At 36.2% G+C, this 22,712-nt stretch overlaps 2 protein-coding genes across 11 annotated transcripts in view; one reads left to right on the top strand and one right to left on the bottom strand.

Annotated features, from left to right (window-relative positions):
• The window catches only part of mlh1 (mutL homolog 1, colon cancer, nonpolyposis type 2 (E. coli)), an 8,423-nt gene extending 6,464 nt beyond the window's left edge, over positions 1 to 1,959 (top strand). Inside the window, exons 17-20 of the mRNA XM_016474675.1 lie at positions 783 to 947; positions 1,124 to 1,216; positions 1,317 to 1,427; positions 1,618 to 1,959. Coding sequence (XP_016330161.1) covers positions 783 to 947; positions 1,124 to 1,216; positions 1,317 to 1,427; positions 1,618 to 1,770 — 522 coding nt within the window. The 3' untranslated portion in view covers positions 1,771 to 1,959. The remainder of the gene's footprint in view (positions 1 to 782; positions 948 to 1,123; positions 1,217 to 1,316; positions 1,428 to 1,617) is intronic.
• A 1,391-nt stretch (positions 1,960 to 3,350) lies between these two features.
• Positions 3,351 to 22,712, bottom strand: part of LOC107679173 (leucine-rich repeat flightless-interacting protein 2-like) — a 29,522-nt gene continuing 10,160 nt past the window's right edge. For 3 of the 10 annotated variants that reach the window (XM_016474665.1, XM_016474666.1, XM_016474667.1), the window contains exons 3-27: positions 21,400 to 21,486; positions 19,284 to 19,343; positions 16,794 to 16,847; positions 16,651 to 16,698; positions 15,579 to 15,623; positions 14,691 to 14,753; positions 14,443 to 14,529; positions 14,157 to 14,204; positions 13,995 to 14,042; positions 13,845 to 13,901; positions 12,317 to 12,382; positions 12,047 to 12,160; positions 11,511 to 11,555; positions 9,685 to 9,819; positions 9,287 to 9,358; positions 7,969 to 8,139; positions 7,634 to 7,726; positions 7,239 to 7,331; positions 6,246 to 6,347; positions 5,600 to 5,732; positions 5,466 to 5,515; positions 5,267 to 5,387; positions 5,096 to 5,175; positions 4,236 to 4,340; positions 3,351 to 3,974 (exon numbers count right to left, since the gene is read on the bottom strand). In XM_016474665.1, coding sequence (XP_016330151.1) covers positions 3,864 to 3,974; positions 4,236 to 4,340; positions 5,096 to 5,175; positions 5,267 to 5,387; positions 5,466 to 5,515; positions 5,600 to 5,732; positions 6,246 to 6,347; positions 7,239 to 7,331; positions 7,634 to 7,726; positions 7,969 to 8,139; positions 9,287 to 9,358; positions 9,685 to 9,819; positions 11,511 to 11,555; positions 12,047 to 12,160; positions 12,317 to 12,382; positions 13,845 to 13,901; positions 13,995 to 14,042; positions 14,157 to 14,204; positions 14,443 to 14,529; positions 14,691 to 14,753; positions 15,579 to 15,623; positions 16,651 to 16,698; positions 16,794 to 16,847; positions 19,284 to 19,343; positions 21,400 to 21,486 — 2,088 coding nt within the window. In that variant the 3' untranslated portion in view covers positions 3,351 to 3,863. Of the gene's footprint in view, positions 3,975 to 4,235; positions 4,341 to 5,095; positions 5,176 to 5,266; positions 5,388 to 5,465; positions 5,516 to 5,599; positions 5,733 to 6,245; positions 6,348 to 7,238; positions 7,332 to 7,633; positions 7,727 to 7,968; positions 8,140 to 8,384; positions 8,575 to 9,286; positions 9,359 to 9,684; positions 9,820 to 11,510; positions 11,556 to 12,046; positions 12,161 to 12,316; positions 12,383 to 13,844; positions 13,902 to 13,994; positions 14,043 to 14,156; positions 14,205 to 14,442; positions 14,530 to 14,690; positions 14,754 to 15,578; positions 15,624 to 16,650; positions 16,699 to 16,793; positions 16,848 to 18,168; positions 18,301 to 19,283; positions 19,344 to 21,399; positions 21,487 to 22,712 lie in introns of those variants that run through there. The other 7 variants (XM_016474668.1, XM_016474669.1, XM_016474670.1 and 4 more) reach the window with 7 other exon arrangements.

Raw genomic sequence — 22,712 nt, 5'->3', positions numbered from 1 at the left:
CCTCGGAGTCCGATCGCAGGCCTTCCGCTCCTTGAGTTCTCTCCAGCGCTGGAAAGCTGATTCTATATTTACACGGGTCCTACTTCTTGCCTTAAGCCTTTGTTTGTTCCGCAGACGTTTTCCTCTTGTTTTTTTTTATCCGCCATCTCTATCTTTCTGTTGCTCGGCTCGCTAATGTCCGTCATGTGCACTGAACGCTCTCTCCTCCACATCATGAGTAGACACGCCCCTTACTGCTGATTGGCTACAAGTTTGTTTTGCTATTCGGCCCGAATCAGTTTACTAAAGCGTTTTTGAAAAATCGCTTACCCCCTTAAGTCGCTGGGGTATATTTGTAGCAATAGCCAAAAATACATAGTAGGAGTCAAAATTATAGATTTTTCTTTTATGCCAAAAATCATTACGACATTAAGTAAAGATCATGTTCCATGAAGATATTTTGTAAATTTCCTACTGTAAATATATCAGAACTTAATTAATTAGTAATATGCATGGCTAAGAACTTCATTTGGACAACTTTAAAGGCGATTTTCTCAATATTTTGATTTTTTTGCACCCTCAGATTCCAGATTTTCAAATAATTGTATCTCGACCAACTATTATCCTATCCTAACAAACCATACATCAATGGAAAGCTTATTTATTCAGCTTTGAGGTATAAATCTCAATTTAAAAAAATGTACCCTTATGACTGGTTTTGTGGTCCAGGGTCACATTTTATTTAACTATATTTTACATCAGATACATTTAACTGATTAAAAACTAAAGTTGCGTTTCTTCAGAATCCAGCTCCGCTCTATGATTTGGCCATGTTGGCTCTGGATTCGGAGGAGAGTGGATGGACGGAGGAGGATGGTCCAAAAGAAGGACTGGCCCAGTATATCGTGGATTTTCTGAAGCAGAAAGCAGTAATGCTGGAAGAGTACTTTTCTCTGGAAATAGATGGAGTGAGTGACACATACTAAACTTACATCAGTATAACTGATTTACAATAAGCTCAAAATGCTTTTTATTTGACCTCAGGTTGTTCCTAGATACAAATGCTAAAAACCTCTTTATATAACCATGGTTAAAAAAATCACTTGGACTATTGCTTTTACAAAACAGAAGCATTTCCTTACAGGAAGGGAACCTGACTGGTCTGCCAATGCTGCTTGATAATTACACTCCTGCTATGGAGGGACTTCCCATGTTCATTCTGCGTTTAGCCACAGAGGTCAGCATTTCACTGAATTGTAGTTTATTGGCTTTTGTATATAGTGGGCATGAGTTAAAACAAAATTCAGATGCAGCTAAATGACTGATGGATGATGCAGGTGAACTGGGATCGAGAGAAGGAGTGTTTTCATGACTTCGGCATAGAATGCAGTCACTTCTATTCCATAAGGAAACAATACACACTGGAGCCGGATGCAGAAGAGCCACAGGTAGTTCAAATGCTACACACAAAAATCAGACAATTTTGGGTAGCAAATATATATTGCACAGACTGCAGAAAAATATAACAGTATACTTCTCTGAACATGATGCATTCAGGTGTTTTGTGGTTTATGTTAACGATCTTAGTAGGAAAATCAAATGAAACCCAAGAGTTTTTAATGTGTGAATTATTTGTAGGATGCAGAGATGAGCTGGCAGTGGAAGGTGGAGCATGTGCTTTTTAAAGCACTCCGCACTCTCTTCAGTCCTCCAAAACACTTCAGTGAAGACGGCAGCGTTCTGCAGATAGCCAGCCTGCCTGAACTCTACAAAGTGTTTGAAAGATGCTAAGTTTTAGTTCTGATGTGTAATAGTTTTAATGTTGTATTATCAAAAATGGCAGCTTTTCTACGTGTTTTCTTGGTTAGCTGACCAACTGAAAATGACTGACAGAGATAATCAGCCTGTCACATTATTTCTGGTGTCCAGCTAACATTAAACCAAGAATGTATAGATATTTGTACTGCAAATGAATAAAAAAAAGACTATTTTGAAATAATAAACATAACAGTTTTCATTACTGTCTTCTGATGGAACTGACTTTAATACCATAATGCACTTACACATATGCATCTGGCAGATGCTAACTGGATAAATCCAAAAGCGTGATTTAGATGCTAAATAAAACACATCAAGTACATCATGTCAAAATAACGTTTTAAAGTGAAGTGTCATTTTGCACCACTAACCACCAAAAAAAAAAGGAATAGTTCTGCAGTGAATGGGTGCTGTTAGAATAAGAAGATTTGATGAAAACACACGTAATTCATACAACTCGTAGTCCATCAATCGATGTTGGAAATGCGGTGTGAATCCTGTTTGAATAAGAGATGTAATGCTACATTTCTCCAAATCTGATCAAATGAAGAAACAAACTCAACTACATCTTGAATGGCCTGAGGACATTTTCATTTTTAGGTGAGCTATTCCTTTAATGTTAAACATGCAATATCATAATGTCGTGTAAATGCAACATAATACTGTTTTATCATTGCATAATGTTCTTTTATTTCAATTAATTGTAGTATGCACTAAAGGCTGTTTTTACATGCACGTGGCCATTGGTTTAGCCAGTGCTGTTGGGCTGTATCACACAGATTGCAATTCTGGGTAACACTTTATTTGATAGTTCGCTTTGCCACTACATGTCAACTAGCAGTCGTTAGAGTATTAGTAGACTGTCCGCTCAATATCTTCTAACACTTTATTTTGATGGGTCCACAACATACAACATGCTATGAGAAACTTTGCAAGTATATGTCAACTTATTCTACTAACCCTAAACCTAACCTACTCTCAAGTATACTCAGAGTTAGTAGACGTGTAGTTGCAAGTTAATGAGAATTAGTTGACATGTAGTGGCAAAGTTACTTACAGTTAGCAGAATGTCTAAAGTGGACTATCAAAATAAAGTGTAACCAAATTCTGTGGTGTAGAAATTACACTTCACCTAAAAAAAAAAAAAAAAGGCCAAAAATATTTACTGAGAGAGGTCAGTTTGTAAATCATGTAGTTTATTTACAGTATACTTTGCAGCTGCTTTAGTCACAATCACTGTGTGCATGAAGTGTCAAGACAATTGGTTTCTAGTGTGATTAACATGTCGCACCAAACCTGAATACAACAGCGCTGTGAAAGGCATCAAGTGGCATTTGGGACTTGAAATCTCAAAATGTCACAGTAGAAACATCGGTCTCTTACTGCGAGTTAAAATCACAATTTAGTGTAAAATTGATGTAGTCCATTGTGACGAAGCACTTCAAAAAAACAAAAACAAAACAATACTAACAAAATTCAATGTGCCCTGCAAACAATCACAATTCATGAATCACCCGCCCATTCATACTGCATTCATTTACACATTTATTTTCAATTTTAAATATTGGAAAAACAAAACAAAAACACTTAAATTGAAACCATAGCAGACATGATTGATTCTCTATACTGTTAAACTCATGGCCGTACCCTTTATTTAAACACATTAATGTTTTTTGTACCGGTAGAAATATATGCTTTTCCTGTATAGTGTTATAATGCATATAACCCTCGTCCTCCCTGTGAAGGCACATTGCTGTGTAAGCATTTACATGGACGTCGAGGGCCCTGCAGTCATGTCGATTTACAGTTTAAAAAGCGCTTTTATACTTGTGCAACTTACAAAAGAGGAGGGGGAAAAAGCACCCAGTCCGAGCTACCGTGATGTACCAAGCTTTTAAAAACAACAAAACCAACAGAAGTACAATATTCTCAGGTTCAGAGAAGGTTCAGAGGCTTCCTCCCTCACAGTGTTGCCCTAGTAGGGTGTAAATCTGTATTTTACCACGAGAGGCAAGGAAACAAGTTAAAGGGCCAGCGGATTTGTTTTGGTGTCGGAGAGTCTCTCTTCACTGCTGGGACAGGAGAGCGTTTCTGTTTGCTTTCATCTTCTCCAGCCGCTTTATGAGATGGTTATTGGTCATTTCCATTTCTTCGATCTTGTCCAGGGCTGTACGCAGCTGCGAAAAGAAAACAGCTGTGTGAGGATGATTCTTGACTGTGACTGCTAATATGAAAAGGGTCTGATCTTCTCTATGCTTCGATCATGTACTAGTTTCTAAAATTGAGATATTTTCAGTTTCCATGACTTTTCCTAGGCCCAGAAATCAGAGATTTAAAATGTCAGGTTATGATTATAGGGACAATGAATGTGTGAAATGCTTGTAGGTCAGTATCAGAGATGTTTGAATGGCAGATTTTCTCAAGTGTTGGGTTCATACCTCCCTCTGAAGTTTTCTTTTCTCTGCTTTCAGTTCATCTTCTATCTTTTCTGCATTATCTGCTGCAGATTTATATCTGGACACCTGTCCTTCAAGTCTGTTTACCTGCAAGACACATACACAAAAAAAAAAATCAGTTATGCAAAGTGTCAATTATTTTGACCATTAACCATGATTTATAAAAAAAATAAAAAGAAATTGAATTAAAAAGTGGCAATATTTAATTTTTTTAATATTTTTTACTATCACAATAATTGTAATTATTAGCAATTCATATTTTAAATGTATAAATAATTCTTTAACATTTTACATATATAAAATTGTACTTTTATTTTAAATTTAAATTTAATTAAATTTGTTCCCAGTAATAAAAAAATGGAAATGGCACAAAAAACTAATTTACAAAACACACAAAAATGCATTAAACTGATCAAAAGTGACAATATTATGTTGTTGCAAAAAATGACATTTCAAATACTTTTTTTTTTTACTTTCTATTCATCAACCAATCCTTAAAACAATGCATCACAGTTTCCATTTGAATAGAAAAATATAAATATTTTATTTTCAATTGTGTTTTACTGTATTTCTGATCAAATAAATGCAGCCTCAGCGATCAAACAGACTTTTCTTTTTAAACAAAAAAAGTAAAAAAACATGGACATGAAAAAAAATAAGTAATTGTTTTGAAACCGTCACAAACCTTAAATGATCTTATTTGTCCTAAATAGGCTTCCTTTTCTGTGCCAATATATAAATAAATAATACTTGTTACATTTCATACCACTTTTGTATACTATTGTTATATAGGTTATACTTACTATTGTAACAACTTTATTCAGTTCTAATCATAAACTCACATTTTGTTCCATCGTAGCCATTTCCTGTTCAGCCTTTGAGAGCTTGAATTTGTATTCACTTATCTGTCTGTTGACATCCCCTACAGAAAACAGACAGTATTAAAGCATGGTACATGTAAAGGATGTTAATGCAAACATGAGTGTGCGCACAGCATGTGTCACAGGTCGTACTCTGCATCTCGATGAAATGCAGGTCAGTGCCGTTCTCCATTCGCTCTCCTTCTGTGTAAACACTGTCGATCTTTGAGTGCTTTTGTCTTTCTTCCTCCAGCTGCATCTTCAGTTTTCTGATCTAAAAGAGCGTTAGTTGTGTTACTTCAATTCAACAATGCCAATAATATATTTTAATTCACTTCATGTACAATCATACCTGGGACAAAAGTTCATCCTTTTCATCTGCAAGCTTTCGTAGTCTTACATCTGGGGTATGAAAACAGAAGACAAGTATTATGCCATTGTTTCATACTAATATATATAAGCTTGACAGTGTATGTGGAGACTCACCCAAAGGTCCGTCTCCCGCTGACTCCAGCACCTGCGCTGCCTCTTGTGTGACCACAGTGATGCCTGAGGTAGGGGACTCGTGGCTGGCGTCTCCGTTGGGCGTATCCTCTGGTATGATGACCAGCCCGTGTTTCTGTCAGAGCAGGAAGGTCACAATATATTAAAATATAAAAGTCTTTTTTTTTTTATGGCCACTGGCCACACACACACTGCAGTGCAGTTGTCACTTCTCTTCTGGACACACAATGTTTGAGTGACAAACTCATGAAAAAAATTCACGAAACACTAACACAGTTGAGCTTCCTTCTAAGATGCCTTCTTGAGGACAGAATCTAAAACAGAACTGCATGTCTCCTTTATAGAGAAGGCCACCCCATAATGTACTGTGACAGGCTCAATGAGGAAAAAAAAAAAGATCCAAGATGGCAAATAACAAGAATATAGTCAATAATAAATCAGCTCAGATTGATTAAAACTATTGTAATGTCACGCTCAAAGTTCGCAGTGTTTTCATGGCCAGTGAAATGCAGAGAAAACAAATGTTGGCAGCAAGCCAAAACCTTTCCATTGAAACGGTCTGTTTATTGTTGATATACAGTGCTGATGTCAAGCTTTCATCCTGTGCAGGAGCACTTGAAGGACATACCTCTCCCATTCGGCTTTTCCCCTTGAGGTCAGCCAGCTCATCCCTGAGCTCATCTCTCTCATTCCTAATGCAATCAAAGTACTCTTTCTGTCTCTCTAACGCCTGGCCACACGAAGGGCAGGAAAAGAGAGAGGAGGGAAGAGAAAAGTAGACAGAGACAGCAGAAAACACAATGAACAGCCTTCAAGCCTTCAGTTAGGGCTGGGCAATATAGCTTAAAGAAATTATATATATATATATATATGTGTATGTATGTATGTATGTATGTATGTATATGGTGTATATATAATATCTATGTTGCATATAAAAAGTTTTTTCAGCTTTTGATGCATGATATACACTTCTGTGTGCACTGAATTTAACTTTCTTGAAGGCATTTCAAGGCATGTTTTCAATAAGAATGATACTGATATTGACAATATATAATAAACAGCAATATTTACCAACATATATCGTCTTTAATATATATTGCCCAGCCCTAGCTTTAGTCACAGATGGCAGGATGAAAATGGACCATGCTGACAGATGAACAGTGCAGGAAGTGAAGGAATGCTGTTATTAGTCTGTATAGTGCTTTTCTTTCAATCATCTTGAGCAATTCGCGGATTTTCATGCAGAAGTGAGTATATCAAAAGTAAAACCAATCAATCTTCTGGATGCAATATATTTTCATGATACCAGCAGAGGGCAGCACTTTTTTCATACATTGCCCATAAATCCATTCAAACAAAAATTGATGCAAATATATTCCCCTTGTTTTTATGAACAAGCTCTAAATGTCTACATTTTTACATGCACATTATATTAGCCACACATCAATCCTTTGTAAAAACCAAAACAAAAAAAATTAAGACTATATACATATAAATTTGTTTATATGTATAAGGATGCCTGGCAAAAATAACGTTAATAGATGACTAAGAGTTAAATAAACAGTTAATTTGATCAGTCTTTCTGCCATCAATCCAAGCAGCATCTCCTAAACCGTCCTACCGCAATCTTTTTGTCCTTCCAGTTAACAGTTTCCTGCAGGTCAAATGCCTCTCTTGTGAGGTTATCTAGTTTTTGCTGAATTTTCTGGTTCTCCTGGGGATGCGTTTAATAAAGCAGAAAAGGACAGATTCAAAATAGACACAACAAAGAAGCGATGAGACAGAACATATGAAGGAAGAAAACAGGAGGATCTCTCAACAGAGGAAAGTGAATGACAAAGACTCTGAACCTTCCAATTTCATGAAGAACATAAAGCACACTTTCACTCCAAGACTTCAAATCACCTATAACTTGATTATTTTGCAAAAGCTTTTAAAACATTAACCTAATGCAAATGTTTCTAATGTCTTCAAATGAATTTGTGGTCGATAAACCATTTCTGTTCTGGGCTCTACCTCGATAAGTTCATCTCGCTGACGAATGCCCTCCTTCATTTCCTCTAGTTTGTGCTGTAGGACTGAACATGTGTGCTTCTGCCGCTCTAACTCCTGTCAATCAAAAGAAAAACACATTCACAATCTGCCAAAGCTTGTGTACAGGGTTCCAACATCTAATAAATGTATCAGAAATAAACCTCTGAGAATACATGGCATTTACAATCAGCTGGGTCTGTGCATTTTGTGGCAATAAGACAGCTGGACCATACAATGTTTTTTTTAATCTGATGAATCACTGTCAAATCAATCAAAACAGTTTTATTTTCTAAAAAATGCTAGTTTATTACAAGCACCTTTGATTTCTCCTCCGTTTCCCTGCGCAGCTCTGACATTTGCTCTTCCATCTCCTCGATGACGTCTTTGAGTGTGTCCACTTGGTAGATGAGGTTTGCCTTTTCATTGTCCAGCTGGGCATTGGACACCATGGCTTTCTTGTACTTCTCCTCCACTTCTGACAGAGAATCCTGATCAAAAGGAGGAAAAATCTTTCACACAAAAGTACTGGAGTAGCTTTACATGCTACAAAACCACTACAAAACGGAATAACAGGCAAATAAAGCACACAAGTCACTGACCACTGCACTGAAGATTAGACAAAAATGTGATGTACAAGTAAAAACTGAAAAGTGCAAGTGTAATACAACTAAATATTAAGTCGGACAGAATTTTTTAAAGTCAACATGAAATCAAAATGGTCCCATTTACTTACTAAATGCATGTTCCTGGTCTTACTGTCCACATTTCATTGTAACTTGTCCTAAAAAGATAACATGCTCCGCCTCTGAAATGACTTTCCCTTATCGACTCTTTCCCTCCAATCACTTGTCCCATCCAGGTAAACTACTGTTCAAAGGTTATGGTCATTAAGATTTTTTATGCTATTTTGCTCACCAAGGCTGCATTAGTTATTCAAAAATACAGAAAAAACAGTAATATTGTGAAATATTATTATAACTTTCTATATGAACCTGTCATTTATCCCTGTGATGGCAAAGAGTTTTCAGCAGCCAATAATCCAGTCTTCAGGGTCGCACGATCCTTCAGAAATATTACTGATCCCAAACTTTTGAACAGTAGTATATGTAATGCCACCTTTTTACAATCCAATCAATTCTTAGACAAAATCAAGTCCCTAAATAGGTTGTTTGCAGCATTTCATGTTGCCTTTAACACTGAATAATATATGACATCAGATATAAAAAGGAACTTCCATATCTATGTCACATTAACCCTTGTCTGTTCATGTACAGTTCCTTCACAGTCTCTCAATGATATCAGGATTTTCAAAGCAGGGTCTCCAACTTCCAAATGTGAACTGGACAAACACTGAAATCCTTTGCACAGCTGATTAAATATGTGTGTCTGCATCCTCGTCCATCTTCTCTATTAACAGCAGTTAGAAGTGAGGCAGAAGACTTCCATGTGACTTCAGCTCTTTAGAGCAAGTACGTCTTCAGGCAACACAACTGTGGGCAAAACGTGATTGTAAAGAGCTAATGTAGTAAGTGAAAGACTCAATGCAAGGCTCATGCTCTCAGACTAGGAGTGCTTAGAGACTGGTGTGTTAGTGGAGAATGAGGGAAGGCATGCGTTGAGCTCAGGACCCTCTACCTTCAACTCTTTAAGACCCTGCATGTATCGGCCCTCTACATCCTGAATCTGGTCCTTTAGATCATAGATGTCCTGTTGAGATCATGGGAAAGGTTTGGCATTCACTGAAGGTCAGAGCGGTGACCTCTGATTGAACATTCATACAAACACAAAAAGGAGAGAGCTTCCCGAAGGCATTCAAACATAAAGAGGAAAGAAATGAAAGCATTAACAGACACAAATAAAACTGTGAAATGAACACAAGTGGATTCTCTGAGATCGGATGCATTCAGTAGGAAAGTATGATGCTCTATGCTCAGCCAAAATATGTTCAAAGGCAGGTAGATTCATCTTGTTTCAAGAAATACCTCAGCAATCTGTATTACAGTTTGTGCAATGCAAATAAACAACATAATTACCCTTAACTCGCTGATAGAAGCCTCTGCATCCATAACGATGCTTCCAGCATCCCCGCTGCCCCTTCTAGAACTGCTGCCTCCCAGAGATGCCAGGGCAGCTACAGAGAGTGCCGGGGTGGTACATCGAGAGGATGGCTGGAGGAAACGAGAGCACAAAACACCCATCAACAATGAATCAAAACATTATTCAACAACTGTAACACCTGTTGGTTAAATTTATTTGCAAACATTCGGTAGGATGCTTGCAGTAGGGGTGTGCAATATATCATCTATGACAATATCGTAATCGTATATTGCAAAAAACAAAAACACACCCAGAGACTGCACGCATGATGTAGGTTAGACTACTGCGCTAGCACATTTAGAGTTCACACTTTCACTGCATGATTTAGTCTATTAAAATACATTTAGAATTCCCCCAAAATTCAAAATAAGGGGGCAAATATGCCCCAGTATGACTTTTGTCTTTTATATCATCTGATTAAGTTACGAATACACAAAGAGTACAGTTTTTTCTTCAAATATCAGTATGATTGCAAATGTGACATCGGTTTTATAAAACAGTCCAATACACAAGTTAATATTAATCGACTTACATTTAAGACACAAGTTCCTGTTTTTGTTCTATTTCTTCAACGCAAATAGTTTCTAACAAAGCCACAGCAGAATTGTTTTGCGTCTCTGAGCAACACAGGACAGTGTTTTGTTACTGAATCAATCAGCTGTTTGTACAATCAGTTGACTAAATGACTCAATGACTCACTCATGCAGTGATTTGCCGCCATCTACTGGCGATTTTAGGTTTACATTAAAAATATATTGCCCTTTTTACCCAAAATCATTTCAAATATCAGTATTCAACATTTTTTTTTAGTTTATGCATTTGTAATTGCAGGTTAACAGCATTAATGTCCTGCATTATACAGTCTGTGTAAATGCATCTAAATGCCACTTCTGCATTGCAAACTAATTTTGTTAATACTGATTTCATTTGATTGGTAACAGCCCTAATAGTGTCTTACTATTTAAATTTATTGATTAAATTTAAGAATCTGCCACAAAAGATGATGCATACTTTTAGTTAGGTTTGAAAAATTGGCCATATAATAGTGAAAATGCCCATAAAAGGTAAAAATCAATTTAACCTTATTGTAAAAGTTAATTTCGGCGCTGTATGTTGGCCCACAAGACTATCGGCGCAGACGAAATATCAGTTTTTGTCATTATTCCACACCCCTAGTTTGCAGATGCAACTTGCTTATTTCATTTATTCCTGTGACGCAAAACTGAATTTTCAGCAGCCTTTACTCCAGTCTTCAGTGTCACATTGTCCTTCAGAGATCATAATATGCTGATCAAGAAACATTTCTAATCATTATTAATGTTGAAAACAGTTGTGCTGTTTAATATTTTTGTGGAAACTGTTATATACATTTTTAGGATTCTTTGATGAATAGAAAAGAAAAAAAAATAACATTATGTTAAAAAAAATAATAATAACATTCCGATATTTGTAATAGAATATTAACCTTATTTAACACTTTCTATTAATTTAATTTGTCTTTACTGAATAAAATTAATTTCTTTAAAAAAATCTTACTGTCCTCAAACTTTTAGTGGTGTATTTAAAAATGATAACAAAAATAACTATTCACTTAAACTTGCTCTAGATATCCAGAAATTTTACTTAAGCACTGAATGAAAAAAACTGACTAAATACAAACTAACTTTCCCCTAATGAGAAGAGAAACATAAACTTGGGTCTTAATTATGTGTCAAATATCTCACAACACAGGGAAGTGGAAAATGATCTCTCTTCCTCTTACCCGGCTATAGGTGTCTGTAAACTGCTTGTCACATTTCTCATCAAGCTGAAAAAGAAGAAAACACCACTAATCTCATTGGTTACATTTAGAAAAAAACACATCGCAATTTGAATGGCCTGGGTTTTGCCTTCATCCTAAAGTAAGACAAAGAAAAAGGTTAGTATGATGCTACTTCTTGTAGCCTGTTTTAGGCACACATCATGCCACGTAACTCATACAATTTAGCCAGAAACCATCAGAGTCAGTGCTCCAGCCAGACTTCACCAAAACTCAGTTTTAAAACCAAAAGTTGACCAACCAAAAGAGACACACACAACAGTTAGATGCATTTATTCAGGAATAATACATTTACCTTCCTAACAGCAGTCATTAAATAAAAGAGTCCAGTAGAGTCATTTTTAATGCAATTTTTACACAGTATCAAGCCATGCAGAGTAAACCAGCTTTAATAACTGAACTATCCCTTTAAGTAACCATCCAGTGCTCTTTGGTCAACTTGTCACATGGGTTAATACTTCATGCATGTCTTGACTTACACTGTCCAGGTCTGGGATGCTCAGATCATCAAGATCAGAGACAATACTGCCTCTGCGATTAGAGCGGCTGAAATAATCAGCAGCCGTCTCAGAGATATCAGAGAAATCAGACAACTACACACAGACAGACGAGAACATGGGAAAGCGAAAGAAAATAAGAAGTTGAAGTGGAAAGGTTTTTATGATATATTACTGTTTTAATGACAACAGAATATGCGGCTGCATTGTCTGAACACTGGATTTGCGGTCACAGTTTCTATTCTGGCTCACCACACTATCCCTTCTCCCACGTCGACCTCGAGATACAGTGCTGCCAGAATCATCATCAGAGGATGACTGAAAGGTTTAGAAGAGGATGATTAAAAAGAAGAAATGCAAATTGCACAGGGAAGAAAACCAAAAACCATCTGTCATAACTGTTAATCAGAACATGCAACCATTTCAATTAAGTCACTCTTTTAATAGCACTCCATTTGTATTAGTGACAAGTCATCAAATAATGCCATTGCTACTTAAGATGTTTAGACAAATGCACCACATGCAAAGACATTGGCGGAATTCCTGCCCCACCTTTAGAGACCAACTTATCAAAACACCAACAATGCATCCAATTTTTTGTACTTTCAGTTTATGCACTGAATTGAATGACAAATTATAAGTTTTAACACATTTCTGGACATACTACACTGACAATGTTGGCTTAAAATCTTTGGCTCAGATGTTGATGACCTATGACAAGCCAAGTTGCTTAATGGCACAAGTCCCAAAAAAACAAAGCCACCTCCATGTGTCTATGATATAATGGTACTCTATATACACAATCATTCAAAAGTTTGGGGTCTGTAAGATTTTTTATTTTTTTTAATTAATACTTTTATTCAGCAAGGATGCATTAAAGTGATCAAAAGTGACAGTAAATAAATGTATAATGTTACAAAATATTTCTCTTTCAAATAAACGCTGCTCAAACTTTCTATTAAATCAAAGAATTCCAAAATAAAAACATGATTTCCACAAAAAAGATTACGCAGCACAACTTTTAAAATTGTTTTCAATGACGTTTCTTAAGCAGCAAATCAGCATATTAGAATGATTTCTGAAGACTAATAATGCTGAAAAATCAGCTTTGCCATCACAGGAATAAATTACATAATCTATATTTCTTCCTGTTGGCAGCTGTGCTAAATTATTTTGATACGGATTTAATGGTAACAAATTTGTGCTTGATTAATGTATTTAGGTCTCTCCACAACTCTCCTTTCCTTTTTTTTTTTTTAAAGTTCTTTTCCTCGCCTTCCACCTCCTCCCCTCCTCTTTCTTTTCGAGGTAATTGCCTGATCAGGAATAAATTACACAAATATATTCAAATATAAAAGTTGCTTTAAGTCGTAATAATAGTTCACATTTATTGTATTTTTGATTAATTAATTGCAGCCTTGACCCAGCATAAAAGCCTCAAAAGCATTAAAAACATCTTACCAACCACAAACTTTTGAATAGTAGGGTATAGCGTTCTCTTCTTCATGGTCTATGAAGTTTTTTTCATAAACAGTAAGTTCAGTCACTTCTGCACGCCTCCCCTTGACATGCCAAAAATTTGAGGTATCATTAATGTTCGTAACACAATCAATGCATGAGTTACAAACTTAAGTTCAATACGTGGAGTTAGACTAAAGCAAACATCTACTTTCAAAAGGTGAATTATCTGAGTGTATAATATAGATAAGCACACACTGGCGTTTCAGAATGAACACATGCATGAGCAGCTGCTGCAGCTCTGGACACGTGCGATGCTCACCACAGGGCTACTGCGGGTGGAACTGGCACCAGAAGAATACCAGCTGCATTCAGAGGGCTGCGGAGGGAATAACACTGACCACTGAGCCAATGCTGCTCCGGGGATATGATAAGATTATTGTTTTAGTATGTATGCTATGGCTTCACTTACAGCTCTGGAACTATATGAACCATACAGACCGTCATCACATATGGAGGCCTAAAACACAGATCTCACATTTTTTAAATGAGCAGATGACAAAGAGGCTTATAAAACAGAGTGGGGATTAATCACATCCAATCACATGGCAGATGTGCTGAAAATCTGACTGACCACACTATAGCTGCGCATCAGACCTGTAGAACTGCTGCTGGACGGAGCCTGTGAAGGTCAAACAACAAGCAACAGCTGTCAGATATCTCCACAGAGTCAAACCGACGATTCCAGACTAGCTTTTCAAACTGAAGGAACAACAAATACTGAAATAAAAACCTTGACTAAAACTAACTTCATACATAACAGAATTAGCAAGGAAGAACTTTCCAGGAGGACTTAAAGACTTTTCCTCAAAGATTTGCTGTGTGAGAATATTAAACATGCAGAAAGGAAGGAGACAAACCCGTGGTTTATAGGTAGAGACAGTAGAGGGAGAAGGTTTGGAGTTCTTTAAGCTGGTGTAGTTTCTTTGGTCATGATACAATCCAGTCTAAGAAAATGGTGTAAAGCAATGGGAAATGAACACAGATATCTGATATGAATCATAGTCACAAATCTGAAACAACATGCTCTAAACCAGGAAGAACATGTTCATGATGATGCATCAAGAATGAATCAGCTTTTGAGTTCAGGATATTGATCAGTACTGACCAGAAGGTCCTTTTTGGAGCTACTGCCAACAGGTTTTTTGTGAAGATCATTATATACAGAGCTCTGGAAGAGAAGATCACAAATGTGTAAAGCTTTCTCTTACTAATGGTAATAACTTACCAATTTTGGAACCAGAAAGGCTGCATGATTTGAAGGGAAAATCTAATCGCAATTTTTTGGCTAAAAATTGTGATTTAAAATGTAATTATTTGTTGGCCTGTTTAATTATTATTATTACTAAAGGGAAAATTTTCCCTATAAAAAATTACATAATTATTAGACTTTACAAATGTAAAATGGCAATACTAATATTTTTGGCTGTCCTATTTTCCTCATTTTCAAACATTAAACCATTTTTCGAGATTGCATTTTATTTTGATGGAAAGCCACAGAGGATTCCATACAGCTTCTCTTTTGTTGAACAGAGCCTGTTTATAGGCACTTCTTATTAACACTTTTGGTTAAAAGTTTTGGGAATTTTTCGCTCCCAAATGCACGTTATAAGTGACCCAAACTTATAACATTCATGTAGACCTGAGTTGCTCTGAGACACTGAAAACACTGGAATATGAGCTGCCTGTGTGTAAAGGAACACAGTGCAGCGCTTTACTCTGAAGCATGCAGCTCATATATTTAATTAAATCAAAGCCGATTTGATTATCGCACTAAGCCACATCACAAGTTTTATTTTGCTTAATTGTGTAACCCAAGAATCTAGTCACAGATATATAAAGCTATGCTTTCATAGTACAATGCTGGAAAGAACAAAGATCCCAGAGCTGGCTGTCTGCACTTATAAAATGTCAAACTGGAACAGTATAAAATACTTAAATGCAGAACTTCTGACACTCAAAGGAGAATAAGCTGTAAACTGTCACAGATACATACAGTGGACTGGGAGTTCTTCAAAGAGGAACTACTGGAGATACCAGACTGCAGAGAAAACAGCACAACCATCACAATCTATGCTGGATATACTGTATAACATGAAGTAATCCATGCTGTAGCCATGCCATGTGCGCTAATAAGGGAGCGCTACGTCAGATCATATCAAAGACCTTTTTATGTTAGTGCACTCAGTCACCGAGTCAGTGCGGTTATGCTTCATTTATAAAAAACTACTCAACAGTGCTAGTCATCAATAGCACAAAGCCTGCCTGTAATGTTCATGCACATCAACCTTGAAGTAACCTACATGAAAATCCAATGTTGCTTTCAGAATATTATTCCTTAGCTGTACTGTCATTGCCTTTTCCAGGTCTGAATTTCATAAATAATCTCATTAAAAATTTTTACATTTTCCATGACCATGGGAATCATGTATGTCTTTAGAAATCAGCTTTAGAATAAGATGATTTCAATATTATATAAGCTAAAGTACGTGCTACACAGACAAACTTTCTAGCCAATCAAATAGAGCAAACAATGTTAGTATAATACAGCAGACAAATTTAGAGAGTCATGACAGTCACACAAGAGAAAACAATGTTGCCAAAATACACACACTACAACGTTAGATGGAAAACACACACACACACACACAGTCTCTTCTCCGGGAAGAACTAGCCCGACTGGAGCGATCAGAACTGCTCAAGTCTCGTAAAGATGCTGAACTTGACTTTAAAAGCAGACGTCCAATAGGAAAACATTCATATTCATTTTCATATTCCAATAGCATGTAAAATGCACTTTTCATGCTATTGGAAATCTACCTTTCTAAACAAGCTTTTAAATCTTTCCAGTTTGTGATTACTGGATCAATAAAAATATGCTGATTTGATTGCTGGGGCATATTTCTATTTGCATGTTACGTACCAATATTTCAAATGAAACAATTATCATAAATAATGTTCAAATGTCACAAAAAAGACCTATTTCACATTAGCTTGTAGGCAAGTTTTACTCTACACAATTGAATAAAGTCTGAATGCACTTTCATAAAGTTCAGGATGACACACACCCTGTAACTTCCGACACTTTGGACCGACGCTGTATCATCATTTAATCCCTGTTGATGAGAAATTAGGAGAAAAAAGAAATAAGACAATAAAAAAAAAGAGGAAAAAGGACGAGACACAGACAGCAACATCAGGAGATACAGACCCGTCGACTGTGGCTACTGGAATGATGACCATGACGGGCCTTTTCTGCATCAGCCTGAGATGAACAGAATGAAGAAGATAGAATTTAAACAAAAGAAGCTGCATGTTTTAGGCTGTGCTAGTGTTAGTCTTCACCGGTAGTCCTAAACAAACTCTAAACATACTTAACTTGCTGATAGTCTGCCAGGATAAGACCTGTTCAAATTTCAAAGCAAGCATACAAGCTTACTAGCAGCAACATGACAACAGGGGCTGGGCAACATAGCTTAAAAAAAAAAAAAATTTTTTTCTTTACACTTTTGACAAAATTCTAAATGTATCTTATAGTGCTGTCAAATGATTAATTGCGATTAATCGCATCAATATTAAAAGTTGTTGTTTACATAATATATGTATGTGTACTGTGTATATTTATTATGTATATATAAATACACACATATGCATGTATATATTTCAGAAAAATATGCTGTTTATATATTAAATATATTTATTTATAATATACATTATATGAATAGACATGTAAATACATGTACATTTTTCAAAATATATACTGTATGTGTGTGTATTTATATATACATAATAAAGAGACACAGAACACAAATATATTATGCAAACAAATACTTTTATTTTGTATGCGATTAATCGTTTGACAGAACTAGTATCTTTTAAAAATATTGCTTTTACTGATGCAAGTATTTAAACAGTAAATATCTAGCTGAAAATAAATCAGTGCATATTTTGCACAATGTTATTCACTGAATGAACAATAAAATTAATTTACTTCTATTTGATTAAATGTAATATAAAAATACAATATAAAATAAACAGTTTAAAATACATTAAATATGTAGTGCATGGTTTTAAAAAATAATGAATGAATTTTGCTATAAAACATCTTTAATAACATTTTTAAATGCATTAAAATCAGTGTGATATTCACATAATTTAGTATTGGCAGCAAAATCACTGCAAAGACATCAGAAACATATCACCCAGCCCATAAAGAAAAGGCCACATAGAGATACTCGTTTTAGACTGACAAAATTAAAATGCTGAGACCAATTTTACGGGGTTACCACTGTAACATATACAAACACACAAACACTAAAGCAAATAGATCATGTGCAAAAAACTCTCCAGAAAAAGTGAATCCAATGCTGTCCTAACAGAATACTATTTTTAAAGACAACAACAGTACCACAAGGGTTCCTTTATAAACCCAAAAGAGCAAAAGTATTATTAAAAACATGCTTGAAAGCCACATACAAACAACTGAGTGTATGAGAATACAGCTAGCACACTCCCATCTGAAAGCTCTTTATTAGTAAAAAGGCGAAAGTACATGCATGTCTATACTGGCCTAATCTTTCTCATACCATCCATTGGTGGATTTGCCCCCATTTCCTGCTAGAGGAGGAGTGCTGATGGTAAGACAGCTGTGAGAGAGAGACAGCCACAAGACAAACACAAAGACTTCTATTGCAATTCAACATGACAGTGGATTGTTTGGTACTTTTTTGGTGAATGTCTTTCAGAGAAAAACAAAAACAAACATACTGATGAACAAACCCATTAACACGCAATTACTCATACTGAAAGTATGTACTTCAGTATGCAAACATATTCTTCAAACCAGTGTAGAGCAACAATTTTTCAAAATATATACTGTATGTGTGTGTATTTATATATACATAATAAAGAGACACAGAACACAAATATATTATGCAAACAAATACTTTTATTTTGTATGCGATTAATCGTTTGACAGAACTAGTATCTTTTAAAAATATTGCTTTTACTGATGCAAGTATTTAAACAGTAAATATCTAGCTGAAAATAAATCAGTGCATATTTTGCACAATGTTATTCACTGAATGAACAATAAAATTAATTTACTTCTATTTGATTAAATGTAATATAAAAATACAATATAAAATAAACAGTTTAAAATACATTAAATATGTAGTGCATGGTTTTAAAAAATAATGAATGAATTTTGCTATAAAACATCTTTAATAACATTTTTAAATGCATTAAAATCAGTGTGATATTCACATAATTTAGTATTGGCAGCAAAATCACTGCAAAGACATCAGAAACATATCACCCAGCCCATAAAGAAAAGGCCACATAGAGATACTCGTTTTAGACTGACAAAATTAAAATGCTGAGACCAATTTTACGGGGTTACCACTGTAACATATACAAACACACAAACACTAAAGCAAATAGATCATGTGCAAAAAACTCTCCAGAAAAAGTGAATCCAATGCTGTCCTAACAGAATACTATTTTTAAAGACAACAACAGTACCACAAGGGTTCCTTTATAAACCCAAAAGAGCAAAAGTATTATTAAAAACATGCTTGAAAGCCACATACAAACAACTGAGTGTATGAGAATACAGCTAGCACACTCCCATCTGAAAGCTCTTTATTAGTAAAAAGGCGAAAGTACATGCATGTCTATACTGGCCTAATCTTTCTCATACCATCCATTGGTGGATTTGCCCCCATTTCCTGCTAGAGGAGGAGTGCTGATGGTAAGACAGCTGTGAGAGAGAGACAGCCACAAGACAAACACAAAGACTTCTATTGCAATTCAACATGACAGTGGATTGTTTGGTACTTTTTTGGTGAATGTCTTTCAGAGAAAAACAAAAACAAACATACTGATGAACAAACCCATTAACACGCAATTACTCATACTGAAAGTATGTACTTCAGTATGCAAACATATTCTTCAAACCAGTGTAGAGCAACATCTGAAAATGCACAAGTACAGAAAACACCGACAGATACAGCTGACATCGATAACTGAATCATTCACATGTGGCTTCAACCATTGAAAACATACTGTATTGTCAAAGGCCTGTTTCCACTTATGAGCTTAGTTAGTCAGCTAGCTAAATCTGGGTTGTGAATCTGGAACTACTTGTAAAAGCATTCGTACTTCATCCTCGCAACAAAAATGCTTGAAACAGACAAGCACATTACGCAAAAGGCCACTCTAAAACAATCATTCTGCTTTACTGCAACAAAAGAGGGGATGGTCTGTAGAAGATCAGGCATATTCTGAACGAAATCCAGAGGCTCTGTTCCGAAACCTAGTTAGCTTCCTTGCCATTTAATGCCACGTAGACAGCATCCTAACTGAAATCGAATGGATTTGGAACTAAATATGCCGCAATCCATGTGTCATACTTAGGGCTGGACGATATGGGCAAAATTTATATCACGATATATTTCTTAATTTCGGTCGATACGATATAATTCCAATATCGATATGAACACTATTAAAATAAGCCTCGTAAAAACTGCCAAGAACTCCCACAACAGATGTCTGTGCATACAAACTTATGAAAAATGAATTTGCCAAGTCTACAGCCCTATTCGCACGGGATTAGTATTATCTGGGGACCTTGTGTGATTTTGAAATTACCCCCCCACATCTGAATTTCGTGTGGTGCATTCGCACGGGATAAGCGAAGCCTGTGATTTTACTCGAATTTACTGACTTGTCTCCCGGATACCCGGATGTCAAGGCTTTGAGAGTCCCGTTCTATGGGCCAGATGGATTTAAAAAAAAGAAACTAATATAGTTTCGTGCGCTGTGTCATTTACATTTTTCATACGCATTTGGCCAATCAATGTCTACTTATGTCACGATTAGTACCAGTTGTGCTGGTTAGACCCTGCGCCGGAGTAGGAGCTAATTTGGTTCTCGAAAAAGGCAGTCCGGTACTAAAATCGCCAAAAAGTGGGTAGTTCCACAATTAGTTCTGGTACTATGAAAAGGTTCCCGCGGTGCGAAAGGCCCTAATAAAAGAGCAACAACAAAAACATGTTGCTGGAGACGGAAAATGCAAACTGATTGTCTGCCAGCAGGAGGCGCTTTAAGAGCAGTAGAACTAGCGGTTTCCCAGGTAACAGCTGTAATCAAATCAGCTCCGCTCATGAACTCTTCTTTATCAGATAAAATGAAAATGCCATCGAAACTGTTCTGAAGACAATCACAGTCCCTTTCCCTTCAGAGATACATTCATATAAAACACCCGCGACGTGTTTTGATTTTGAAACGTGCAGTGCTCATGTTTATTCAACGAGTCAAACGCCACTAATAAATCAATATATGGGAAACACTGGTAATGTATATCGAAATATCGGAAATGTTTAAAAATCATATCACCGTTATTGAAAAAAAAAAATATCGCAATACATATTGATATTGAATTATTGTCCAGCGCTAGTCATACTAATAGTGCTCATCATATGGGAGACTCAATAGTGTTTTGCATTATCATTTTGCTAAGCATTATGGGATTTTCTTTCTCCATTAAGGATATATGCAACCCTGCATCAATTATGCTGCTAAGTTTTTGGAACAGACGTCATGTTGAAAGTTTGCCTATAATGCCTACAATGCTGCCTATGCATGTAGTTCACTAGGTTTTGGAACAGAGGATCAATGTAGAACAGACCTGACTGAAATAAGTATAATAAACATGTGGTTCTGGATTTGGGCAAAGGCAGAGGAAAGAGGTATGAAGACCTTGAGAAACTGCACATTGGTGCAACTTCTCAACCCATTTGCTCTATAGGACTCACCTCTTTCTGTTGCCGCTCCAATTCTCTCATCCGGATGTCCCGAGCCTCAGCACGAGCTGTTCTCTTCGCAGCAAGTCTGGCCTCCGCCTGCACAAGAGAGGAAAGAGAAATGTATCTTAATAGCTGTTGCATCAAACAATCTGAGCAGAAAGCACTCTGTCTGGATGCTTAATGGTATCTTGGACCTGCAATTTTTAAAAGTGGTCATTATTCTGCATCTGTCCTGTATGAATCGTTCAGATAACTCACCGCCTTACAGAACAGACTTTTTACTCACTCACTCAAACACTGCAGGTTATTTTGTTAAACTCAAAATTAGAGATGCACCGATCGATCGGCCAGGGATCTGAATCGGCCGATTTTCCTTATGATCGGCCCGGATCTGTGACCGGTCGGTCAGTCTCACTTCTTTCCGATTCCGAGCCGATCCGTTTTGTTACCAGCGGCACAGGCAATAACATCAGCTGCGCATTCTCACTCTCTTCTCTCCGACGACCCCTTCTCTCTCACACACGTCTCATTCGCTCCAGTTAAATAGTGCTTGTATTGCGCATTATTTTAGTCATTCCCGTAGGTTTCGCGCTTACACCAAAAGCTCGCGCACCACCACTGATCTATATTAGTGGAACGCTCGGTCTCAAACAGCTTGTGAGCCACAAATACCAAAATGAGTGGCTAACTGCGCTAAAACGGTCAAATACATACAAAATAATGTCAAAATGCCCGTCTTGGTGAGTATCCAGTTAAACAGTCAGTTTTGGAATGTTAAATAGTTGAGAAAGAGAAAGCATGTTGTGTAACAGTATATTGGGTCCGTGGATAAACTCTTAAAGGGACCGCAGTCAAATATTTATGCTGCTGTCTGTCATGTTAATCAAAGAACAAAAGACAAAGAAAATCATTTTCTGCTCTTGACTGAATACGTTTTATAACTTTAATGGCAAGCATTAAACTGTATTTAATTTTTACAATGAAGACTACATAATCTTATTTTATTACTGACTTTTTACTTGTGTTTTTTTATGAAAATAAAACTTTGCGTTGAAGAAAAGTAGATTTTGGTTTGTATATGCTGTCAATTATAGTTCTTAAAAAGAAAATCGGAATCGGCAAAAATCGGTATCAGCAGATCACACTAACAAAAAAATCGAAAATCGGAATCGGCCAAGAAAATTGCAATTGGTGCATCTCTACTCAAAATGAGCCAAGAATCATCAATAAATAATTTTATTAAAATAGGATGCATTAAATTTATCAAAAGTGACAGTAAAGACTAGAGGTCGACCGATGTATCGGTTTTGCCGATTAATCGG

The sequence above is a fragment of the Sinocyclocheilus anshuiensis genome, unplaced genomic scaffold, assembly GCF_001515605.1.
Source record: "Sinocyclocheilus anshuiensis isolate Anshui unplaced genomic scaffold, SAMN03320099.WGS_v1.1 scaffold300, whole genome shotgun sequence".
NCBI lineage: Eukaryota > Metazoa > Chordata > Actinopteri > Cypriniformes > Cyprinidae > Sinocyclocheilus > Sinocyclocheilus anshuiensis.
This window is presented reverse-complemented; position numbering and strand designations above follow the sequence as displayed.